We start from the raw sequence: 24,465 nt of genomic DNA on the forward strand, positions 1-24,465 counted from the left end.
ACTCTGGAATAACAACGACTGGAGGGGTAGTTCCTATTCCAGGATTATGGACACATCTATGTCGGAACCAACTCTTGGGATGGTATCTGACCGGATAGTTCCAAGGTTTCACTTCCACAAGCCATTTGAGAGTCGGATAGAGGATCAAAAGGAATGGGAGGAAAAGTTTGATATCCTGGAAAGATGGAGCCTAGTATGGTTTACGGATGGCTCCAAAATGGCCAGATGGACGGGTGCAGGAACATATGGACTCAGAGCCAGATGGAGTGCAAGCTATAGTCTGGGGGTATTCCAAGCAGAAATTTTCGCGATAATGGTGTGGCTGGCAGAGAATGTAATTAGGTTATAAACGTAAACTATTCTCCGATAGTCAAGCTGCAATCAAAGCTTTAGGCGCTCACAAGATAAGTTCAAAACTTGTGGGGGATTGTTTACAAATGCTGACTGAACTGGCCACCAATAATACAGTTAGACTGGGTTGGGTGCCAGGGCACAAAGGCATTTGCGGGAACGAGATAGCGGATGAACTAAAAAGGGATCCGAGACAGAGTTCATTGGCCCGGAGCCCTTCTGTGGTACACCTCCCAGTGTGGTCAGGCGGGCTCTGGACAAATGGACTGCACGTAGTAGAATGACGCTCCTGGGGAGACCCTATTTGGAACCCATGGAACTGAGAGAAGTGTCAGCAAGGAAGCTTTTGGACCTTGTCAAAAGGACAAAACTGCTTGCGGAATAGGACTAGTAGTAGGACGCACAATAGGCCTAATTAGGCGGCAGTGCCATGGGACTTATTAGGACCAACCGCTAGAAAAGAAGAAGAAGAAGAAGGCAGGGGTTCAGAAGTAGTTCAATAAACTATAAAAAATTTTTTTACAAATCGGCTACAAATATGTTGTAGAACAAAACATTAAAATGCACGAGAGTCACACAGTAATAAAAATAAAGTTTTTAATAATTTACGTGGAAAAAAAATCTTTTCTATCTGCTTGTTTTTTAATATCTCGGTTGGATTGCAGTCTGTGAAGATAATGTAAGCAATTATTTTTATTTTCAATACAATTTTCTACAAAATAGCGTTGTTCCGTTTTTTTTATTACAAAAAATAGTTTTGCAATTAACAAAAAATTGCAAAAATTGTTAATTTTCTAAATATTATTGCCGAGAACTTTGGAATGATGGTATGTTTTTTCTAGATCTTGCGTCTTTGCGAAAGATTCCTTTCCCTGGGCATTTTATTTGATATTAGAATATCATATTAACGAAATTTACCTTATTTAACTTCAAGAAGATGCATGGTCCTCCTTTTGGATCACCGAAACCAAAGCCACTCTCTTCCAGACAGGGATGCCAACTCTCGGTCATTGGTACATCACAAACTTTACCATCTGTTGCATTTTGGAAATCCGCGCATGTCATAATATTTGAATCATAGGGGTGTTTCTCTTTTTTGTAAACTAAAAGTAAAGAATGCATTGTAAATAATTAAAAGAGAGATGAATCGGTATAACTTATTAGTTATGATTAGCTAAAACTTCTACTTACTTTTCAAAAAATCTTTTAACTGATTTTGCCAGTACTGTACATTTCCTTTATCACTACTTTTGTACCAGATTAATGTACTTTCTACATTACTTTCTGGAGGCATGGGTCTAAAACCTAAACCTGAAACAATATATTTCATTTTCAGAAATTTAAATTTTTTTAATTTTTATAACAATATCTGAGACTAGAATGGACTATTGATATGGAAAAAATAACAGGTATATCCCTGTTTTTGATAGTTTGGTAGCTTCAATTTTTTATTATGTTGTCCCAGGGACATGCAATAAAGTGATTTTTTCTCCAAAAAGGAAGCAAGATATGACAAAATTTCAAGAGATAAAAATGTATTTTTAGTTGCTTATTGCGAAGAAAATATGAAAGTTTTTAGAAAGTTAGTGGCGTACATTTTTTTTGTCAAAAATATTGGTTAAGGTGCTCCCCCAGGACGCCACTGGACTTAATAATTTTAATTGAGTTAGAGCTAAATTATCCCCCTTCTACCGTAAATAACACTGTCAAATTTCAACAAAATCGGCTTAAGTATTATAAAGATTTTTATGAGAAAACGATTTTTAAAAAAGTTTGACACTGTATCTTCAAAACGAAGCATTACCGAATCTTTTTATATAAACTTTTCGTCTTAGAATCACCCCTTGAAGTTTGTACAATATCATTAAACAGCATGTAGGTATATTATCTAGTTATTATTTTGATTAAATCAAATACATACAGGGTGGGCCATTAGTATGAGAAAGTAAAATCATTCCCTTGTTACTCATAATACAGAAAAAAAGTTTATATAAAGGTTATACATAATCAAGAAACTTAAACTACAAAATTAATTTTATACATACAGGGTGATGAGTAAAAGCGGGACACGCCAAATATTATATTTTTTAAATGGAACGCCCTGTATATTTTTAAACATATGGATTTCTGAGAAAATCCTATATATGACAATATCAACAGTTTATCATTTTGCTGCGGGGTTGCCAAGTTATGTAGAATATTCCTCAAATTTTGGAAAAAACATGACCTCGAAGAAGTTGTATTAACTTTCAACTAATAACACTTGCAGCAAAAATATTTGATAGAGCAAATGTTAGGCAAATACTCCTATATTAGTTAATATCGATATTTTATACAGAGCATTTTTTATAATACGATCATTTGTAGAAAGTTTAAACTTGATTTTATAAAATTTTTCAAATTGAACACCCTGTATTTTATTTTTCTATTTTATTCACATATCGGTCCACTTCAACTTTTATTAAGCATGTTATATATCTAAAATTGTTAGTTTTTAAGATATAGCAACATTTCAAAAAACTTAATTTTTATTATTTTATAGAATACCACAAATAAATAATAACTAATAAAATTAACTCAAAATGGAATGATAAATTATCAACTGACAAGTTGACACAATGTAACAGTTTTTCCATTTGAAAAATTTTAGAAAATCAAGTTTAAACATTCTTAAAATGATCGTATTATAAAAAATGCCCTGTATAAAATTTCTATATTAGCTAATATATGTAGAAGTCTTTGCCTAACATTTGCCTATAACTATGTCAAATATGTTTACTTCAAGTGTTAGTATTTGAAAGTTAATACAACTTCTTCGAGGACATGTTTTTTCCAAAATTCGAAGAATTTTCTACATAACTTGGCATCCCCGCACTAAAATGTTAAACTATTTATATTGCCATAATCATATAGAATTTTCTCAGAACTCGATTATACAGGGTGTTCCATTTAAAAAATGTAATATTTAGCGTGTAGGTTTTTTGATTCTGTACAACTTTTAAATAAACTTTTTTTCTTTATTATGAATAACAAGGGAGTTATTTTACTTTCTCACAGTAATGGCCCACCCTGTAGTTATGAAATATGTTCAGAAAATAAAAAGTGTCATATTAAGCTAAAAGTTTCTTATGAACATGGACCCAAACGCTTTTATACTTGGTATAAAAATACCGAGTGGTGAAAGTGTGCCGTCAAAAACTCATATTTTAAAATAATAACTTCAAAATGAGCATCATAATTAGCTTTCAAATTTTATTTTTCTTTATTTATTATTTATTTTTAAGAAAAGTGGGTTAGAATTATTTTCGAAGCCAATAAGAAATATACTTTTCTCGGAGTGAATGGATTTTAGTAGTAATATGGCAATTTGCTTTTTTTAATTTTTATGGATATAAATGAATAAAATTTTAAAGCAATCCGCGTATATTGCCAATTTTCGCGAAATAAACTATGTATATTATCAAAATCGACCCTAATAACAATAATAAAAGAACAATTTTTTTATTAAGAACAGTTGATTCCCCCTACTATTCTATCATGAAATTATTGCAACTGATTTATTTATCTAAAGTTATTTTAAACAAATGTATTTTTGGCAACACACCTTTATCATAATGTATTTTAAAACGTTTTCGATCCTATGTTCCATAATAACCTTTTGCATAATTTAGAATCACCCTGTATGATGTATTATAGATGTGACAGCGACTAACCTGGATTATCTCCAATTAACGATTCTTTTAGCTCCCATTTGGGCTTCTTCATATCTAAGGTTTGATAAAACACAGCCAACATTGCAGCGAAAAATCCTATCAATACTGAATAGAAAATTAGATAGAACAGCAGGATTTTCCCTGAAAAAAAAAGAATTTTTAAGCATCGGGCCATAGAAGCAAGGTGTCGTAATTGTATAGGAAAGGACAAAGAAATTTTTAGCTATTTTTTCTGAATGTTCGATGTCATTTTTAATTTTTGTTTTGGATAATTATATTGTTAGCCGTTTACTGGTTATTGCCTATACAGTGGTTGTTTCTCGCCATATCAGCAGTTAAAAGAGCAGAGTTTTTTTGCATCGAGATTTCATTTGACGTCATTTAATTTGATTTTTTTAGAAAACATTTTTAAATTAGATTAACATCTTTAAAATAGAATAAAAAACATAAAATATAGGCTTCAAATTTGGTACTATACGATTCCCTTATAGTAGTTACCTATTTATATGACTTTATAGAAGAACTAACCAGTGGCGTCGAAATTAGCAGATGTCTGAGGATACATATCTCTAAAAAAGGAAATCTATAAAAGTATTTGTAAAAGATTCTCTTTAAGATCAAATATTATTCTTTTAACAGTTGAACTTCTCAGAACTTCTCAACTCATTCGTCACTCATTGTTTTTTTTTTTCAAATTTTACGTGAAATGACTATACCAAATTTTTAATCTATTTATTTATAGGTCTTTGAATGGTTGATGATTATTTCAATTCCAATCTCTGAGGAACATATTATTTCTTTTTTCGACGAGAAGAATCAGCCCTGAAAGTTGTCACAAACTACAACAAAATATGGCTAAGAGGAAAATCTTGTTGTCATGTATCATCTTGTTATCTACCTATTAATTTACATTCTTTCCATCAGGATTCTTGATTCCCATATACAGAAAATATTTTTTCCGAAAAAAGTTGACATGTTAACATGTTAATAATATTTATTTTAGTTCCAGTTGAGTAAATATGCAAAATGGTCTACATGAATTAATAACAAACATTAGAAGTCAAATTAATTAATGATTAGTGGATTACAAAATTCTTCTTCGCATCTTTACTTTTTTATTAACTTTGAAACACAGCTTTCCCAAAACGTTGTTTGATACTCGATTGTGAAATATTTACGCATTCTTGAATGATATTTTTGTTCGCTGCGCTCGTAAAAATAACTTTCATTTTTTAAACGCAAAAGAGATATTAAGCAATCTAAAACAACGGTTTTAATATTCAATGAACCGTACTTCTAGTTATTATGGATAAGAATTTTTTTAAGTACTGTTCAAAAATGTTATAGTATAAATTTTCGACTGAAAAGGATTGGATTTAGCTTCTTTGGTATACAGCAGCGATGATATGGCAGCAGTTTGAGAACATTCACCGTATACTAATATCACATCGATTAATTCATCACTACTGTTATACCATACCATCGCATTGTCATCATTATGTGACAAAAAGAAAACTATGAAGGAAACACGAATAACTGTACTATGATAACATGACTAATTCCTCAATTTTTTTGTTGGACTTTCAGTTATAGTATAAGAATTTAATATTATGTTAATAAATGGTTTTTTATTATTCTTGAAGTTTTGAAAACTTGGATTTTATTTTGCTTATTTTGTTGAATTCTAGCCGGGTTATAAAACACCCTGTATGTAAGGAACGACTCACTTCTCACTACACATTGCATAAAAAGTGTAAGCATTAACAGAGAAAATATAATTTAATCTCGCTGAACAATCGATTTACATCCAGTCGTCAATTATTCGCACAACCTGAGGTGTACGAAACTATGAAGATGTGGAAAAATACTTAATCTCTGTCGATATCAACCGGTGTAATCATAAGTAGGTCACTTAAACACTGTTGGATAAAATATACTACAGAGATGTTGGGTTGGGTGGCGTCGATCAATACCCACTCACCCTACGTAGCAAATAACTACCCTCACTTCGCTACTTGTTATTTTTTAAACAACTTCCAGAAATTTGCCGAAAAACGATGAATTTTCAGTATTTCGATGTTCAAAGTGTCCTTTGATGTAAATAAATAAAATTTAAGGGACGGAATTACAACTACAACTCAACTGTTACTAAAAACTTGCTAGTATGCAAGTTCTTGTTTTTGAAATTTTTACTTGAATTATAAAATGTTACCTAGCGGGTCCAAATTTAAAAATAGAATTAGAAGAAATAGAAATAGGATATTTTAGTTCCAACTGAAAATGTATATACAGAACTTTCGTAAATGATTAAAAGCCACGTGACCACCGAACTTAGTCAACCAATATTACACGGCTGATATTGTGATTTAAATATCACTAAATCTTAGCTTCATCAATATTAATGATTCGTTTATAATGGACAATGACAAACCGTTACGTCTATGCTCGAGATAATGCGATCGCTAATTGGTGGAATAAAATTTCGCGAAATATTATAACAATTACCAGCCGGTGAAACAGAATGTTATGTTTTAATGTAATCTTGATCTTATTGTTTTAATAATATTTAATTTTACTTAAATTTTATTGCCAAGTGAAGGAAATAAAACTATTGCGCCAAACAAAATTACTGGTCACGTGACTTGTAATCATTTATGAAGGCACTGTATATTTTACTAATATGCCACTTTTTCACCCACTAATATTAAAAAAATTAGTTTTTGTCATAATTTTAATAAGGAATTGCCTCAGTAATAGTTGCCAATAAAAATATCAATCACACTGCATTCGTGCCACGCTAAAAATTGTACGTTGTTTAGCCTTTTGATAAATACAAAACTTTATTTCTGTGCCTTCTTGAAAGGCTTCTGGCTAACATAAAATTGGATGCTCTTCAATTTTAAACCTACGAGAATTTCCCTTTTTAAACCTGAAAGATTTCAAGTACCACTGAATTTTTCATGATTCACTTTAAATTAGAAAAGACTTTCTTTGCTTTCGGCTTTCTATAGGAAAATTTGTTACCAACTTTGTATAATATAAATAAACATCATTAATAAAGGGCCCCGCATAAACCTTATGGATTTCAGGTCCCGGTGGATTTATCTGGATTTTTGATATTTTGTACCTACTTGATGTGCTCCTGATCAAAAGTGTCAATGATCTATCCCATGATATATCTGCCCCTAATATATATATATCGATACAGGATGTCCCAATTTAAATTACGCACTTGAATATCTCGCCAGGGAAGCCACCAATCGGAAAATAACCCTTACTACTATTTTTCAAAAAATTGAACAACTTGATACTAAAGATCGTTAAAAATCTTTTGAAAACGTCCTCTTGTTCCAAGAATTTTTTTGAAACGTTATTTTTTTCGTGGGTGCAGTAAATGCACCAATTTTGAAAAAATATTCTCTGACTGGAAAAAATTAAGTACTTTTCATTATTTTTATTAATTGAAGCACCATTTTAATTTTTTGCGCATACTTTCCTACACCCTGTACTATGTCATATGAGTAGTGTTGTAAACAGATTTTCAAAAGAAACAAAGTCTAAATAAGTAACGATAAGAAGAGCCTGAAGGTCAACAACTAACTAATTTTGCAATGTAACATGTTTTTTGAAAGGTATTCTCTGAACAAAAAACCGGCACCATATACAAGGTGATTCACAAATGGCGACCAAAAATGAAACCTCGTATTTTTTGGTGAATTTTAAGGGGAACCTTCCCTGTAAAGTTTTTATCTAAGACGCTTGGTTGAAAAGATACAGGGTGTTAAACTTCAAAAAATATTTTTAATTTTTTTTAATAATTTAAAAACTATTGTGTGAAATAGTTTGAAATTGGGCACATGTACTTATGTAAATATTTTCCAAAATCTGGGCCCTCTTCTAAAATTTACATGCTTCAGTGGCGGAGATACAGGGTATCGTTGGCATATTTTTCTAAATAAAATAGTACACCACTGCTTTACGGTAACAACCATGATATTTTCGGATTCGTCTTTCAATTTTCTACAAATTACTACTCTTTGTTTTTCAAAAAAAAGCCGGATTTTCGAGTAAAACTTAAAAAACGAACTGAGAAGACACTTTGATATTCGAATCTAATGCTTTTTAAAATTACATAGTGGGCTGCGATAGCGACTTTGACATTCTGAGCAGTTAGAAGAAAGATATAAATAATGCTTTTCATCAGATTCAAGCAAGAATAAATTTCGAAGAAATTACATTTTCGTTACTAAAAAGATGTCGGACCTGCGTTCGTGGAAATGGAAGTATTTTGGAGCATTTACTCAAATAAAATCATTAAAATGATGACTAATTAATTTCTTTATTCGAATAAATAATAATAGAAGAATGATTAGTGCTTGTCATATCATTTATGTAAGTGTTTTCAGTTGGATTTTTAAGTTTTACTCGAAAATCAGTCTTTTTCGAAAAACATAAGAGAGTAGTAATTTGTAGAAAATTGAAAGACAAATCCGAAAATATCATGGTTGTTACCGTAAAGCAGTGCATATTTTATTTAGAAAAATATGCCACCGATACCCTATGTCACCGCCACTGGAGCATGTAAATTTTAGGGAAAAACCTTCAGATTTTGGACAAAGTTTACATAAACACGTGCCAAATTTCAAATAATAATTTCACCTACTAGTTTTTAAATAATTTAAAAAAATTAAAAATATTTTTAACATCCTGTATTTTTTAACGAAGCGTCCTAGATAAAAACTTTATAGTAAAGACCCCTTAAAATTCATCAAAGAATAGGAGGTTTCATTTTTGTTCACCATTTATGAATCACCCTGTATTTTACTATCAATTTTCTTAAGCTTACAAAATCATGAAAAATACTATGTTTATTCCATTGATTGCAGAGGTTTGGTAAAATTTCATATTACAGTTTATACATTTAAATCGTCTGCTGTTGGAGGTTGTCAGACGTATGTACTTGGTGATCTTCCTATGGCGCCTAGTAGGTATGCAACCTAACAATCAAGAGTTAGATGGGAACTAGAATTTTTTAATTCTCTTTAGACACATTTTTAAACCCCTGTACTTCCTGTATATATTCAGGAAAAGGTAGGAAAAACATATGAATTTTTCTATGAATGGTGCGAAAAGAACAAATAATGGTAGCAAATCAAGATGTTTTGTTAATTTACTTAATTAAAATATGAAACATGCTCAAGTCATCAAATATCTGCATTCAACGCCAGAGTAATGTCAATATCCAGGCTAAAACCTTAATTGACGATAGTGTATCGATCATAACTTTTTATTTTCAAAGAATTAAACAACTTAATCTTAAAGATCGTTATCAATCTTTCGAAAACATCTTCTCTTTCCAAGAATTTTTTAGGCAATAAGGATCATGTAAGTGCTTCAGGGCATAAAATGTTATTGTTTTTTTTTCGTGAGTGTAGCAATTGTACAAATTTTGAAAAAAAGTGATGGCAAAATTTTAATTTAGAAAGACAAATGACATTAAAATTACGTCGTTTCAGTCTTAGATATATTAAGTAAAACATTTCATTAAAATGATAAACTTTAACTTGCTGTATGTAATAGGTAGGTGTCATCTACGAAAAGTATACTTAAAATATTACTGTCAAGAATGTTATGTAGATCATTTACATAAATTAAAGAAGTAAAGGACCCAAGACTGAATCCTGCGGAACTCCTAAGATATTTGACTTGTAAATAACATATTTACTGAAATCTGTTTGAAATAAAATTTTAGTAGGAGCCATTCGTTATAAATATGTTCCAGAATTGGGTGGCAACTTTATTAATTTTTTGTCAGCACTAGTAAAAAAATGATTTCAGTAAAGGCTTTAAAAGATCTTAGAAACAGTTTAAGTGGAATAATTTTACTCATGTTTCATGGAAAAAGGCATTCTGTTATATCCTACACAGTTTTTTTTTGTACAAAATGGAACCTACCCCGCTGCAAAACTCCAACACAGTGCACGCCTTGCACAGAATATACCATCAAAACGGGGATATTACAATGTATACGAGCATGCACGCGATTCAGACGTGTCAATCAGGATATTGATTAATTCTAGCAGCCCCGCTACACTGCAATCAGATAGCGAATTGACATCATGATTGAATGAAAAATGTATACGTTTATTAACTGTGGAAATAGTGCAATTAGTAATGCTGTTATTGCTGTTACAACTCAGTCACATAGAAACAGAATGACATGCCTATTTATAGCCATTTTATGTGAATTGATTGATCGTAACATTCGTCATGGTTATTTTTTTTTTAATAATTAATGTTTACCGTATTGATACGGTACATAAAAAAATGTACAATTTGTACTGATGTTATTTGAAAGATATGCCACTATTATACAGAGTGTACACAGAAATGAATCAATAAATTCGTCTGTGCATACAAAAATAATAGGAGCAAGCTATATAAGATTTTTTTCCAAATGCTTCGTTGGGGAGATAGAAAGAGGGCGTTGAAATTCGAACAAATATAACTTCTGCGTTCCCGACTTAAAAAATCTAAGAAATCTTTTCAATTATTTACTATATTTAAAAAATAAATTTTTTGTTCATCTTATAGAAAATCTAAAACAGAATCGATTACGGGAAGAATATTTTATCCTCCTAAGTAAAAATAGTATTAAAAAATCTGTTTTCTTTCTAAGAGTCAGGAGCGTAGAAATTCTGAAGAAAGTGAGCTGCCTGTCTAAATCTGCACCTCCGGACTATATAATTTATCATTGAGTACCGCATATTATAAAGCATGTCTGGTACAATAATTCCCAAATTTAAAAACACCACTTTGGGAAAAACTTGAAAATTTGTAATTATTTTGGAACTTCAAAGCCCTTCGAACCTCAGTAACATGTAAGAAATATACTTGTATATGACTCACTTCCATTATTTTTGTGAGTTCTATGTACTATGTAATCAAAATCATTGAACCAAACGGCGATTAAAATAATAACGAATCCTGATAAAACTTATTGAGAACCTCTGGTATATCGTCCCCCAATTACATACTACATAAAAAGAGGTAAACGGTTGTGGCCGTAAATGGCGTGTCGTCCGCTTTGCCTCGTTTTTTTAATAGTAAATAGAAAAACTGTTAGTTCGATTTTAGGTTATCAGTTCTATTTTAGTTTTCAGTACGTATATGTGTGTTTTTTACTGTGAACAAATGTTTAAGTAATTTATTTTTCTGGATTCTGATTTACACTGTTTTATTTTCGTGAATGGAAAGTGCCCGTGATGATTACATAAATATTGTGAATAAATATACTAAAATCAATACAATAACAATGAATTAGTTACATATCTTTATGTAAAATGATTTTCAAATAAGCATGCACTGACACACATAGACATAGGCAGAGCTATTGGTAGGGTCAGCGGTTCCCAACAAGTTTTCGACGTATCAATATGGTAAGTCAGTAGGTATAAAAAAAAAAATATTTGCAAAAAATATTTCTGTAGATCGAACTCTCCCACCTCTTCCAACATCTTCTCCGAGTTTGGCCGACATCACATATGCAACATTCAGAAAATAAGGAGCAACTAATGTCCGTGAATAAGCAACACTTAGATATCACAAACTCACATACATTATATAGTTAATACCGCATGTTTCTGAATCAGAAATACTTCACACTATCCGTTAAATAATTGCTTTAAACAATTCGTCCATTAGCCTCCTAGGGAAAATTTTTATAGGAACTTGTCTTGTTATTTTAACGTCCCCTACATAAATCCGGGAGACTGACCACATATTCTGGGACACCCTGTATAAGTGAAAAAATGTATTATGTCGTATTAACAATTTGACACAGTAAAGCACTTTAAAAGGAATAATGTATTTTAGATACAAACAAGAGGAAATAAATGGGTTAAATTATTTTTATCGTTAAGACTAAAGGTTATATCTAGACATATCGATTTTTACGGTTCAAGTAACATTTCCAGTGTATTCGTATAATTTAAGAATATTAGAATTGATAAAATTTGTAAAAATAGTAACGTAACAGACATAATGTTTTTAATTGGAATTTAATACTGGCGATTTATATTTCTTGAAGTCCTATAGATACCTACCTATACGAAATTATTTATCCTAGTGTGGAGCGTCTTATTATGTGATCCAATTAAGAAGCTTCGACACATATCATTTACACAACAAATTATTGAACCTACATCTTTGACGGTTAATATTAGCTTTATAATTATGTTAAGAAAAGCTTGTATAGCCAGGAAATCATTATAAATTACACAAAATGGGTCACTAATATTTTCAATATTATAATTTTTAGTACATTTTAGTACTAGTGTCACTTATACTTAAATAGGTCCCAGAATAGTCGGGAGGTGTCAAATATAAGACGATTTAGACCAATGATTCCCAAAGTGGTGTATATCGACTCCTAGGATTTGGAACTACATGGAGTCCATGTCAGCGAAAATAAAAATTGGGGGTGCATGAGATGTAAATGGAGGTCTACGAGAATGGATTAAGCAGGTGGTGATCGAAATTTTGGTTTTCCATAAACAGAATAATTTACTTAACACAGATAGTACCTATGTATTTACATAATGCCTACTTTCTTATAATAGACATACATTACATATGAAATAAAATTAAAAAAAAATGTTTATGAAACATGATGACGATTTGGAATTAGATGGGGAACTTTATGACTCCATGGTTTAATCATGGGAAAATTCCAGATCGATGGTACGATCATCCTTCGTCTACGGGTCAAATCAATAACTCAATTGCTTTGAATTTTAGTTAATGCTAATTGTTAGAATATTCTCTTGAGCTGAATCAACCTATTTCGTTTTACTTATCAAATTATTGTTATTCGTTTGTTATTGAAATTTAAATTAATATTATTTTGTATATCAAACTGTTTAAGAATTATTATAAATTTCATTGAAATTGATGAATTTGTACCAATTCAATATTAGAAAGACGGCGGCCTACCCAAAACAGAAAAAATTGGCGCGTGGTCTACGATACAAAAAAGTTTGAGGACCTCTGATTTAGACCAACTTTCCTGTAGGTATACCAATGTATATTGAGCCCACTGAATGTGGTACTACGAAACATCAGTTTTTAGTATAATTCTAAAATTGTTTAAGATAGAGACTTTAATTTATGTCCTGAATATGTAAAAAAATAATATACAAGGTGTCTGTTGGAGTCGAAATCCTATTCAGTATACCCATTTTAATTAATCGTTTACATTTACAACTAAAATTGTTATTTGTTCTCATCAAATTTTGATATTTTCTACCGAGATCGTTTAAAACGGCAAAGCAAAAGTTTCGATCTTTGCGCTGAAATACAGGGTGTTTTATAATTATTTTCTTATATTTGAAGAAGCAGTTATGCACAAAAAATTAAGAAAAAAGCTTATATAAATAGTAAAGTCCATGCAAAGATATAAAAAGGAACATCTTTGGGGATAATATTTAAACAGCAGTAATTTTTAATTTTTATTTAAAGAATCGCTCCCTCAAATATAAAAAAGAAATTCTCGAACATCTTGTATTTTCATCATATTCATTTTTATATTCAATTACAGCAAAATTCCCAAATATCTTTTAGAAAATAAATTTTGTTTTAGAAAACGGAAATTAGGTGGTCATTGGCGTAGACAGAAATAAGTTATGGGGTGGACAAGGGAGTGGAGACCCCTAAAAATAACACTGTGCATTATTTTCTAATATGTTCAAGAAATATATTACACTCAAATAAACCAAGACTTGCACGAAATAAGGAGTCTTTATTCGTGTCTTTTTTCATGGTGCCACATTCAATGGGCTAAGTGTTGACTTTTGTGTGTAGATACGTATTACTTTGATCCCAGGAAATTCTGGTCGAGGGATATTCCAACTGTTCTAGAACATATCGCATACATTTAATAAATAAGACAGGTATGCAAGTGCGCACTTTTAATCTGATCTCAGGGTAACGTGGCACAGATGTGTTACGTATTTCTTTATGGCCACCTACTGAAAATTATGTCCATCCTAAAGTGGAAGAAACATAAAATATTCACTCCTTCGAATGTCGAAACACATTACGTGTTGCCATAAAATAGTGCCTCATTTTTATGATACTTCACTTATAAAAATTGCTTACTGTATTACATACTGATATTTAATTGTATACGTATAAATACCTTGTATGTCTACAAAAATAAAATATTTGAATCTTATTTAATACTAGTTTGAGGAAGAATTGGACGAATAAAATTATTTTGAAAAATGAAATCCAAATAGCGAAGAAAGTACAGACAAAATTATTGAAGCTTTTGAATAAAAATATATTTTTTTTACTGTTAAGGAATTAATCTTTTAGTTTTATTTTATAACATTAATCTGAAATAAAATATTCAGGTACCTCTCTTAACATCATCTAGTCTAATTGATACTACCATAACGAAGTCATAAATAATAAGTTGTCCGTTTCAAACTTATTAAAATTTAAATGAGGTTGCTATTAATTTAATCTGTGAGGGGGAGAGGAAAATTATTCTATATTATTTTATAGACTGTGATTTATGATACTCCATTAGCATGGATTCCAACGATTGTTTTTAGAACTTGGGATTATTTTCTAACGATTTGCAGAGCAAAAAATGCTTTTATGTTATGAGCAGAGAAGGCCGAATCTAATTAAATTCATCTAAGTGGGAAATCATTCCAGACAGATATAAAGAAAATATTATTTTGGTGGTGGGCTTGACTTTCGTCTTAATGCTTCAAAATCGTTTGGGCACTTGTCAGTGTCATTGTATTTACTTAAAAGCCTTAAGGCTGACTGATGTTTGAACGAATGCAAATATTTATTTGAGAAATCGCAAAAAAGCAAAAAATTCTATAGAGCTTTTACCAAATTTTGTTTTTCGTTGTCGTTCTATATTATCCTACGTCATAAATTACGGCAAATTGTAAACAAATTACACTACAAGTTCCATTTTTAAATTTTATTTATTGTTGTTAATTGAAAGATTTTGTTCTCATATTCAGAGAATATCATGACGTACTCGTATAACTCAAGTAATCATGACAGTTCCGAGTTCTTTAACAAATTATCGAATTTTGTAGAAAAGTTGAAATTATTTGAACTCTTTCCAGGATTTGTCCACATTTCCCAGAAAAATTTCGTTATAACATGAACCAGGATTCAATTAACAAAAATTTTAAACTATCGTAGATATGCATTTAACAAACTTTGTTGCTATTGTTGTCCAAAAAACTCTCTTTTTCCGGACTTAATGAATCGCTTTTCAAATTGTCACTGAAACTTTTTAACCCGCTTTTATTCTTGTTCAAACCAAAGCTGAACTGCCAGTAACTGCGAGAATAGAACAAAAGCTTAGATTCGGTTAAAAAGATAACCTAAACTAAACCAGACTAAAATGGAATTATCGATTAAACAAGCTTAAAAACATTTTTGCATGAATATGAGCTTATCAGATATATCAGAGAGTATGTTTGAATTTTAAATCAATTTCGTAAGTAGGTAGTATAGGAAACTAAATATCATGGACATAGTCTAATATTAAATAACCATACTTCAACATTGTATCAGAGAGTTGGTATAGTGTTCTCTGATTATATCTCAAGAGATGTTTTTTTTATTTGAGAATTTAACATGAATATTTACGGAACATTGAATATATGCCCGATGTTGAGATTTTAAAAAATATTTAGTTTTCTTTTTCAATTCAATTTCAATTTTTGTTACAATTGTAATAGTTCAATTAAATGGGCCTTTAGTTCGCAATTTTGGTCAACTTACCTCAATTTTTGATATAAGTTAATTTGAGGTGTGTAATAACAATAAGTGATAGTAATTTTTTTTTCAACCCCCGGCCAGGGGTGAAAAAAGATAAAATAAAAGGGTTTTTCAAGATAACTCAAATGGGGTAGGAGCTAGAAGAAAAAGTTTCTTATAAAAGTTGCAGAGCATAAAATTCTATATAAAAATGGTCCATTGACTTTTTCTTGTACTATTAAAATTAACAGCGTTAGGGAGAGTAGAAGTTAAGGGAGGATTTCAGAAATTTAAAAAATCATAAACAGAAAAATGAATGAATATTATAATTTTTTTTTAATCTACTCTAAAAAATGTAAACTTTCTTTTCAGAGAAATATATATGATTTAAATTTTTAATAAAAAAGTTATAACAATTTAAATTTTTTAATCGTCAATTTTTATGATTTAACACTTAAATAATTTTTTTTCTGTGTCATTCGATTGATTATTTAAATAATGAAAAGATGCTATCGAAATTTTGTTTTGCGGCAAAGATAAAAAATCACGTTCGCTTTATGAAATAGTAATAACTTTTTACTTAGAAATTAAAAAATATATCTATTTCTCTGAAAAGATAGTTTGCATTTTTTAGAGTAGATTGAAAAAAAAAATTATAAAATTCATTTGTTTTTCTGTTACCAAGAGGGAAATTACAAAGAAAGATAAGGNAATTTTATTTTAATCTACTCTAAAAAATGTAAACTTTCTTTTCAGAGAAATATATATGTTTTTAAATTTTTAATAAAAAAGTTATAACAATTTAAATTTTTTAATCGTCAATTTTTATGATTTAACACTTAAATAGTTTTTTTTCTATGTCATTCGATTGATTATTTAAATAATGAAAAGTTGCTATCGAAATCTTGTTTTGCGGCAAAGATAAAAAATCACGTTCGTTTTATGAAATAGTAATAACTTTTTACTTAGAAATTAAAAAATATATCTATTTCTCTGAAAAGATAGTTTGCATTTTTTAGAGTAGATTGAAAAAAAAAATTATAAAATTCATTTGTTTTTCTGTTACCAAGAGGGAAATTACAAAGAAAGATAAGGGAGAACAGACAAATTCGAAAAACGTCATTAGTGTTATGACATAAAATATGAGTAATTGCTATTAAAGATGCTTATTTTCAAAGATGCAAACGCTATACGTAGTAGTGCCCTGTTTGGTTATGATGACCTCGAGTTTTATTTTATATGATTTAAAAAGCGAGCACCGTAAACCAAAGTCAAAGGCTGAAAATTTTCTCATCTTTTCTCAAAAATTTCGTTATGCAAGGCATACAAATTCTATGGAAAGAAAATTAAAAAAATCCTTCAAAACGTGCAAAAATATTTATACAATCCCATTTAAAAAATATCAATGACGTCACCACTCAACTATAAGAGGGCCACTCCTATGAATCTCGATTAATATACGACACATATCAAAAATCTCTATATATTTTTTGTTGCATCTTTTGAGGCCTTTATGATCGTAAAAACAAATTTGAGATCCATGCCAACTTTGTGAGTAATTAGAAAAAAACCGGAAAAGTACCAAAAATTTAGGACCGTCTAACTTTTTTGTTTTAAGAGAGAGAAAACTTATTTTAATAAAATTTGATGGCAAAATTGATATATTTCACCTAGTGGAAACAGATTTTTAGAATATCGTGTGGTCGTCCTGTGGTTACAAAAAATTGCTTGATTTTTCCTCTTTCATGCTATATATTATATGTTGCCTGCATCTTTTATATTTATTACATTTTTTACAATTTTGGTATAAAAAATGTAAACATTTTTGTGTTAACGTAGAAATTGTTATAGATACGTGTCAATTACAAAAAATTTAATAAATATAATGTACTTCTTTTAAACAAAATACAGATTTTCTTTTCATATTAATATAATATTGATTTTTTACTTTAGAGAAACCTGAGCCTTCAACATTGTTTTTGCACAAAGTAGCTTACGCTAAATGTATAGCACGCTATGAAAACAAATGTGTTATCCCAGTAATGCCATTATTTAACAAATGGTTTATTGTTATAGTTTACACATAAAAGTTGTTACAGTTAACTGTGATTTGAAAAACTATAATTTTGAATAATAATCATATTTTCACATATTGAAAGTGTAATATGTTTGTATTGTACTATCAATGCAATTTCAATTCTCTTCAAGCACTTGCGTAATGTAGAAAACCTTCGCTAATAAAATCAGTTGTTAATAAAATAGGTAATGTTAACAGAATTTTAAATTATGTAAATAGGAAAAATGAGCAAAACAGTGAGAGATTGAAGTGAACTACAATTTAGGGAAGGATAGTACAAGAAGGGTATTACGAAAAATGGTTTCCAATGTTAAGTATAATGTTGAAAAAGTGCAACTCTTGAGCTTGAGGGAGGAAGATAAACCGAGAAGAGTAAGGTTCTGTAGGTGGTGACAAGAAAGAGAGAAGGAATATCCTTTTATATTCAAAAGAATTGTCTGATCAGATGTGTCTAATTTTTGTAACAATAGATAGAATGTAATAATAGATAGAATGTAGGAACATTTATTTCAAATGGACTGCATTTCAACAGAGGTTTTCAATAAACGTTTGGGTTAGAATTCTTGATACTAAAATCATAAGACCTTGCTTCTATGATGGTAAACTGATGAGTGCCAGACATTGCAGACTCTTTGCTTAAAGGAAGTACATTATATTCATTAAATTTTTTGTAGATGGCCTGTATAAAACAATTTTTACATTAACGTACATTTTTTATACAAAATTGTACAAATGTAATAAATAAAAAAGATACAGGCGACATGTAGTATATCGCTTGAAAGAGGAAAAAACAAGCAATTTTTTCTAGCCTCAGCCTGCATCGATGACAATTTTTTTTGTCCGCGTAAAGGGCGCAGCAAATTACATACGATATTTTAAAAATCTGTGGACACTAGGTGAAAGGTCAATTTTGCCAGGAAATTCTATTAAAATAAGTTTTCTTTATCTCTTAAAATAAGAAAGGTAGACGGCCCTAAACTTTGGGTCCTTTTCCAGTTTTTTATGATTACTCATAAAGTTGGCCATGGATCTCAAATTTGTTTTTACGAGCTTCAAGGACTCAAAAAATGCAATAAAAAACATAAAGATTACATAGGAGTGACCCTCTTATAGTAGACAGCCTGTATATAGCTATATACTTACAGGGTGTTTTCAAAAATGAGTAACGGAATTATATCTCGGGGCCTTTATATCATAAATATCATTATTAATGGGAATAATTATTTGAAAAAAAAAAGAAAAAATATTGGCAACTTGTAAAAATTAATTCAATAATATTTCCATTTAAACTTGAATCTCGAGAAATGTTATTCATAAAAAAAGCTAAATATGAAGATAACGAACTTCATTCTTCTAATTTTTATTACAAATATTCAGTTTCATTTCGGAAAACTTGACGTAACATGAACCTAATTTAACTAAATACGGACGTAATTAATTAAGAAAAATTTGTCATCACAATTTACATTTCCCAAAAATTAATTGAATAATACTTCTACTTAAACAAGAGTATAAATATTAAGATTCGTATATGATATTATAACACAGATGTTGTATGATAGTCTCAAATCGCGTAGGGAGTCCCAGTTTTTGCTTAGTTACACATTAAAATTTATGTCATGTGGATCAATACCGCATGAAAAAGCGTAAACCCTATGTGCTTGTTTTTCAATTGTAAGGAACGGTTGAAAGCTTACGCCTCAATGGCAGTGAAAGACAATGAACCCTAAAGCGGAAAATCCGGTTTAGAGAACTTAATCGGAAACGAGGTCTGCTTTAAAACTTTTTTTAAACAAGGTGGTGCCCTTATGTGAATTGATTGTTCTCGATTAATAGCTTTTTTATACCGAACCTAATAATAGAAGTTTAAATAAATAATCACAATGAAACTAAAGATGAAGATAAAAACCGATGAAATGAATTTAAAACTATTGTTCCAGAATATTTTACAAACCCAGTTACATTTTGAGAGAGCTTAACCAAATACTGTCCTGCACTAACATTTTGCAGATAAAATGTTAATTCTTCTATCACAACTGGCTTCAAAATACCAAAATTTATCAAATGTTTTACTGTTCATTTAAATAAATACAAATATGTATTTAAAGTTGTGGTTTTATCGAGCCAAGAAAGGATGTATTAGTTAGTCAGGGAAAATGGTTATGTAATAGGCGATAAGGGTATGGATTATTTTAAATTTGTGTAATGTAGTGATGGATTTTAAAGGAGGAGTTAATGAAGGAAATATACATGATGAAAAAGACATAAATAAATATATTCAAGTATGGCTTTAAAGCAAGGTAAAGTCCTTGAACGATAATTGGAGAAAACTGCCCTTTGTTGTAAAATTTTAGCTAAGAACATAGAAATAATCATCGACCGCTTGCGACGTCCTCCATTACACCTTTAGGCGTCTATGGGTCGCCATTATCCACGCAAAATTATTTAAAAGAATAAAGGGCGCTCAAGGGCACCGAGCTTTAAACTGCGGTAATTTTCCAGGACAAAAGATCCGAATCTAATCCACCCCTAAATAGAACTAAATCGTTACGTAACCAAAAAGAGGTGATATGTAAATGCCAAAAGGTCAAACGGGTTAGAAGGACTGAGGTCTTGGGTAACGGTTTAGGTTTTGAGGAAGTTCTTTTCCTCCAAATGATGATCGAGTGATGGGAGTTATGGAAAAGATGCGGTGTCTAAGTGGAGGCGAAAAGGTGATATTTAAGGAGGTAACACAGAAAGATGCTCACCCCAGCTAGCTCCTGTCCTTCCTAGGAACTGCTTGGTCTCCGAATTCCACAGAAATTGGCGGAAGCTCTCCCATTTTCCAAGTACGGGTGGCCGAGTGTAGAACTCGTTAACTTTCTTATCCGCCATCGCAGTATGTGTGCAACCCACTACCCTTTACGTAAGAAGGGATGGAGAACGGTCGCTCCCTGGGTTGCGGATCGTGGACTTGCGCAGCGTCGGGGCCGGCTTCGATCGTCGCTCTGAAACGCTGCAACGCGCGTATTATAGCCGGACGCCGACGCCATCTTGCACCGGAGTGGCACAGCATCCCGGAACGGCAGGAATCGTTCGCGAAAATGGCACACTTTCGGAAGCTGCGGGAGGTGGTGGCGATTGATTGACCGAGTTGCCGTCATCGCAATCAATCGCGTTTCGGAAACAGTGGCGGCTTATAAATTGCCGTCACAGATTGTTATACGGGGCTCGTAGTAGACTGCTGTGTGTCCCACAAAAAAAATATTACATTATCATCAAATTAAAAATGTATGGACTGAGAGGAAGAATGTTTGATTTTCTAAATAGTTACTTAAAAAATAGAAAACACAGATGACACAATAAGTTACGTTGGAGAAGTTAAATATGAAGTCCCACTGTGCTAGGCCCACTATTATTTTCTTTATATACATGGGACCCTTATAAATACAGTTTTGTTAAGAAAAAATCAAAAAGGGCAGTTCGAAAATGATTTAAAAATACACTTCTGCACGGCACTGGAAACTGGTCCACTGTGATAAAAACGGACAAAAACTTTCGCAAGGAAAAAATATGTAAATAGAATGTTATCGCACCTATTTTATATCGGTAAATTCAACTGCTTTTGCTTTTATTAAGTAATAAAATTAATTTGTTTTTAAATAAAAAAATCATTTGCCATACCCGATGTTACAACAATTGTTCAAAATTTTATCCACCAACGTGTAAACAGTAAACACATTTGGGTCCCTCTTATTCAGTTTCTACGAACTAACACAAATGTTGTCTTGCTTCACCATAACACAAATGCTTCACCATAAATTAAAACGATATCCATCAACTCCGAATTGCTATACACGCAAACCATTTTTGAAGCTAACTACCCGTTTATGACACTAACTACTAAAAAAACTATTGTAAACACCACAGATAACAGGTAAATACTATCGTAACGACGATTGCAAAATCCGATTTCAGTATTCGGAGTCGCTGAAGCCACGTGGCTCTCCATGTGTATTGCGAATGACGCTAGAGACTACAGTTGTCCAGCTATGTAGTAGTTGAATGTACTATAACTTCAATAATTTTTTTCTCGGAAACTATAAGGATTTTACAAAAATTTTGTTTACGATATTGACTCCATTTCTCATGCCGCATCTATTCCCAAATTTTTTTGGATAAGTTGTGAATCACCCTGTATAAATAATTTATTATCATTAAATAGTAAAGGTAAGATGATCAGTTTTGCTGACGATACAGTGATATTATTTGAGACATAATCTTGGAATGAACAAGGAAATCGCTGAAAGGGAATTTTGAATCATAAAGAAATGGTTTTAATATAATACTCTCATATTAAACTGTAATTAAACATCCTGTATATCTTTTAGTTCCTATGCTACTTACCTACCTACCTACTTTGGGATCCTTAAATATCGACACCTAGACAGTTATTTAGGAAGCGCAGTCAGCAAAATATCTTGGTATTCACATTAACCAACATTTTAGGTGGGACCTACAAATAAATAGCTTAATAAAAAAAATTAGAGGTTTCTTACAAAAATTTAAATATTTCATAAATATATTACCAGTAAAAAGTTTGGAGACTCTATACTACTCGTTGATTCAGTCGCATCTCATATACGGAAAAATGGGTTGGGGGGGAGTACAAGATTGTTACCTAAAAAATTTGAATGTAGTTCAAAAATGGATACTTAAAATAATTTATGGAAAAGAGAGAACGTATATTATTATTATTTACATTATAAGTGTGACTAAACTATTTAAAATTCAGACGAATTAGACACAGTTATAGTTTTGTGATCATGCTAGAAAATGCTTAACAAGTGAATTTTTAGATTAGTTCGTGTTTTGACCCTAACATCAAGACTATCCTCCCCTAGAAAGTGGATTTCAAGATTTCAAACCAATTTGAGTAGGCAGTGATTGGAAAAACATTGGAATTTATGATCTCGGTGCACTATAATTCTATAACCCCATTATTTGAACGACAGAGTTATGGGGTTATTGAGTTATAGAAGCCTGTCAACTCATAGTCATATACTTTCGGAGCCCTGATGAAATTCATTATGGTGATACGGGGTTATGAAGCTACAGGGCTACGAGGCTATGGTGCAATGAGATCAAGAATTCGAATGTTTTCCAATCGCCGACTCGAGTCAATTTGAAATCTTGAAAACCCATTTCTGCGGAGGAAATAGGTAATGAAGCACTTACGTAAAACAATTCGAGGTAGTTTGGTAATTGGTCTGAGGAAGAGAAAACAACAACCCTAATCTGAAATGAGGCTGTGGAGGTTTTAAGAACTATAACTGATGGAAAGATCATCAAATATTGAAAGTGCTTTAGACGTGAAATATAGTGAAACATATCTACAATATCCACAATTTGTTGTTAATGGAAATGGGTAGGAACATGAACAAGAATATTGCACAAGTCATCAGGATACCTAAGGATGTATATACATACTTGCCAGATAAGCCGACCTTAGACCAAGATCCCTTCGTTGCGCTTACCGTGTATATAGAGTATATTCAACCAATGCATTTACAATTTGTGGCAGATATATCGCAAATGGTTAAAATTACCCCTAAAAAGTTATAAAAAAATCTAGAAACACTTTCAACATTTGTAAAAAAATTTTATAAGTAAGTTAGAGATCAGGTAAGAGAAAATACAAGCTGAAAAATCACGAAAGAACAATCTTAATAAAATTTTGAAATCTGAATTAAATGAGGCAAAAGAACGGGACAATTTGTTTGCCGAAAAATGAACATGTAAGACGCAAGACCCAGTTGATTGTTACAACAAAATCCTTGCTAAAGTATAGATAAAAGATCCAGAATTTGACCTCATTGCTCAATAAAACTTACTGGGCATTATAAAATGTCTTAATTGTGTAGAATTGCTTGCTAAAAATAATATAGGAAAGTTTTAGTAGCAACGAAAAGATCTATAAAACTGTATTGCCCCAAAAAAGAGTTCTAAAAATTCTTTAAGCATTTCATAGTGGGTTCTTTGGCCTGAATGTTGTTTTGATGCAGAAAATGGTCCCGGCAATGTGATACATGTGCCTCAATTAAAAAAAACATACTGATAGAGGATGCATCTGAGCGGGATGATGTATTCTAACAGGGCGACATTGTTACGGAAACTCACCTGCTTTAATATACGGGGTGTTCAAAAAGTTTGGAAACACCCACCCCTCTTTCTCATAAAATACTGCTCAAACAAAGAAATGATTAGGACAAAAGTTGCAGGATTTTGAGTGAGCAATCCAACGGTGACCTTGACCTTGACCATGCCCTTCAAGGTCATTTAGAGGTCAACCTGAAAATTTTAAACGGAACCGTATATTTTTGACCCCGGAAATGGAAAAAAATGGATATGGAAACGTTCGGTTATGGCCTTGACCTTCAAGGTCATTTAGAGGTCAAGTTAAAAATTTTATATGGAACCGTATATTTTTTTTGCCGTTATTTTTTTTTCGTAAGAGCATTATTAAACTTAAGTTCTTTGCTT

At 31.2% G+C, this 24,465-nt stretch overlaps 1 protein-coding gene across 1 annotated transcript in view; it reads right to left on the bottom strand.

Annotated features, from left to right (window-relative positions):
- Positions 1-20,832, bottom strand: part of LOC108916244 (sodium/potassium-transporting ATPase subunit beta-2) — a 33,497-nt gene extending 12,665 nt beyond the window's left edge. The window contains exons 1-4 of the mRNA XM_018722452.1: positions 20,691-20,832; positions 4,065-4,205; positions 1,543-1,662; positions 1,270-1,454 (exon numbers count right to left, since the gene is read on the bottom strand). Of these exons, the coding sequence (XP_018577968.1) occupies positions 1,270-1,454; positions 1,543-1,662; positions 4,065-4,205; positions 20,691-20,817 (573 nt within the window). The 5' untranslated portion in view covers positions 20,818-20,832. The remainder of the gene's footprint in view (positions 1-1,269; positions 1,455-1,542; positions 1,663-4,064; positions 4,206-20,690) is intronic.
- Positions 20,833-24,465: the final 3,633 nt, after the last annotated feature.

This window comes from Anoplophora glabripennis, unplaced genomic scaffold (genome assembly GCF_000390285.2).
Source record: "Anoplophora glabripennis isolate ALB-LARVAE unplaced genomic scaffold, Agla_2.0 scaffold1526, whole genome shotgun sequence".
Classification (NCBI taxonomy): domain Eukaryota; kingdom Metazoa; phylum Arthropoda; class Insecta; order Coleoptera; family Cerambycidae; genus Anoplophora; species Anoplophora glabripennis.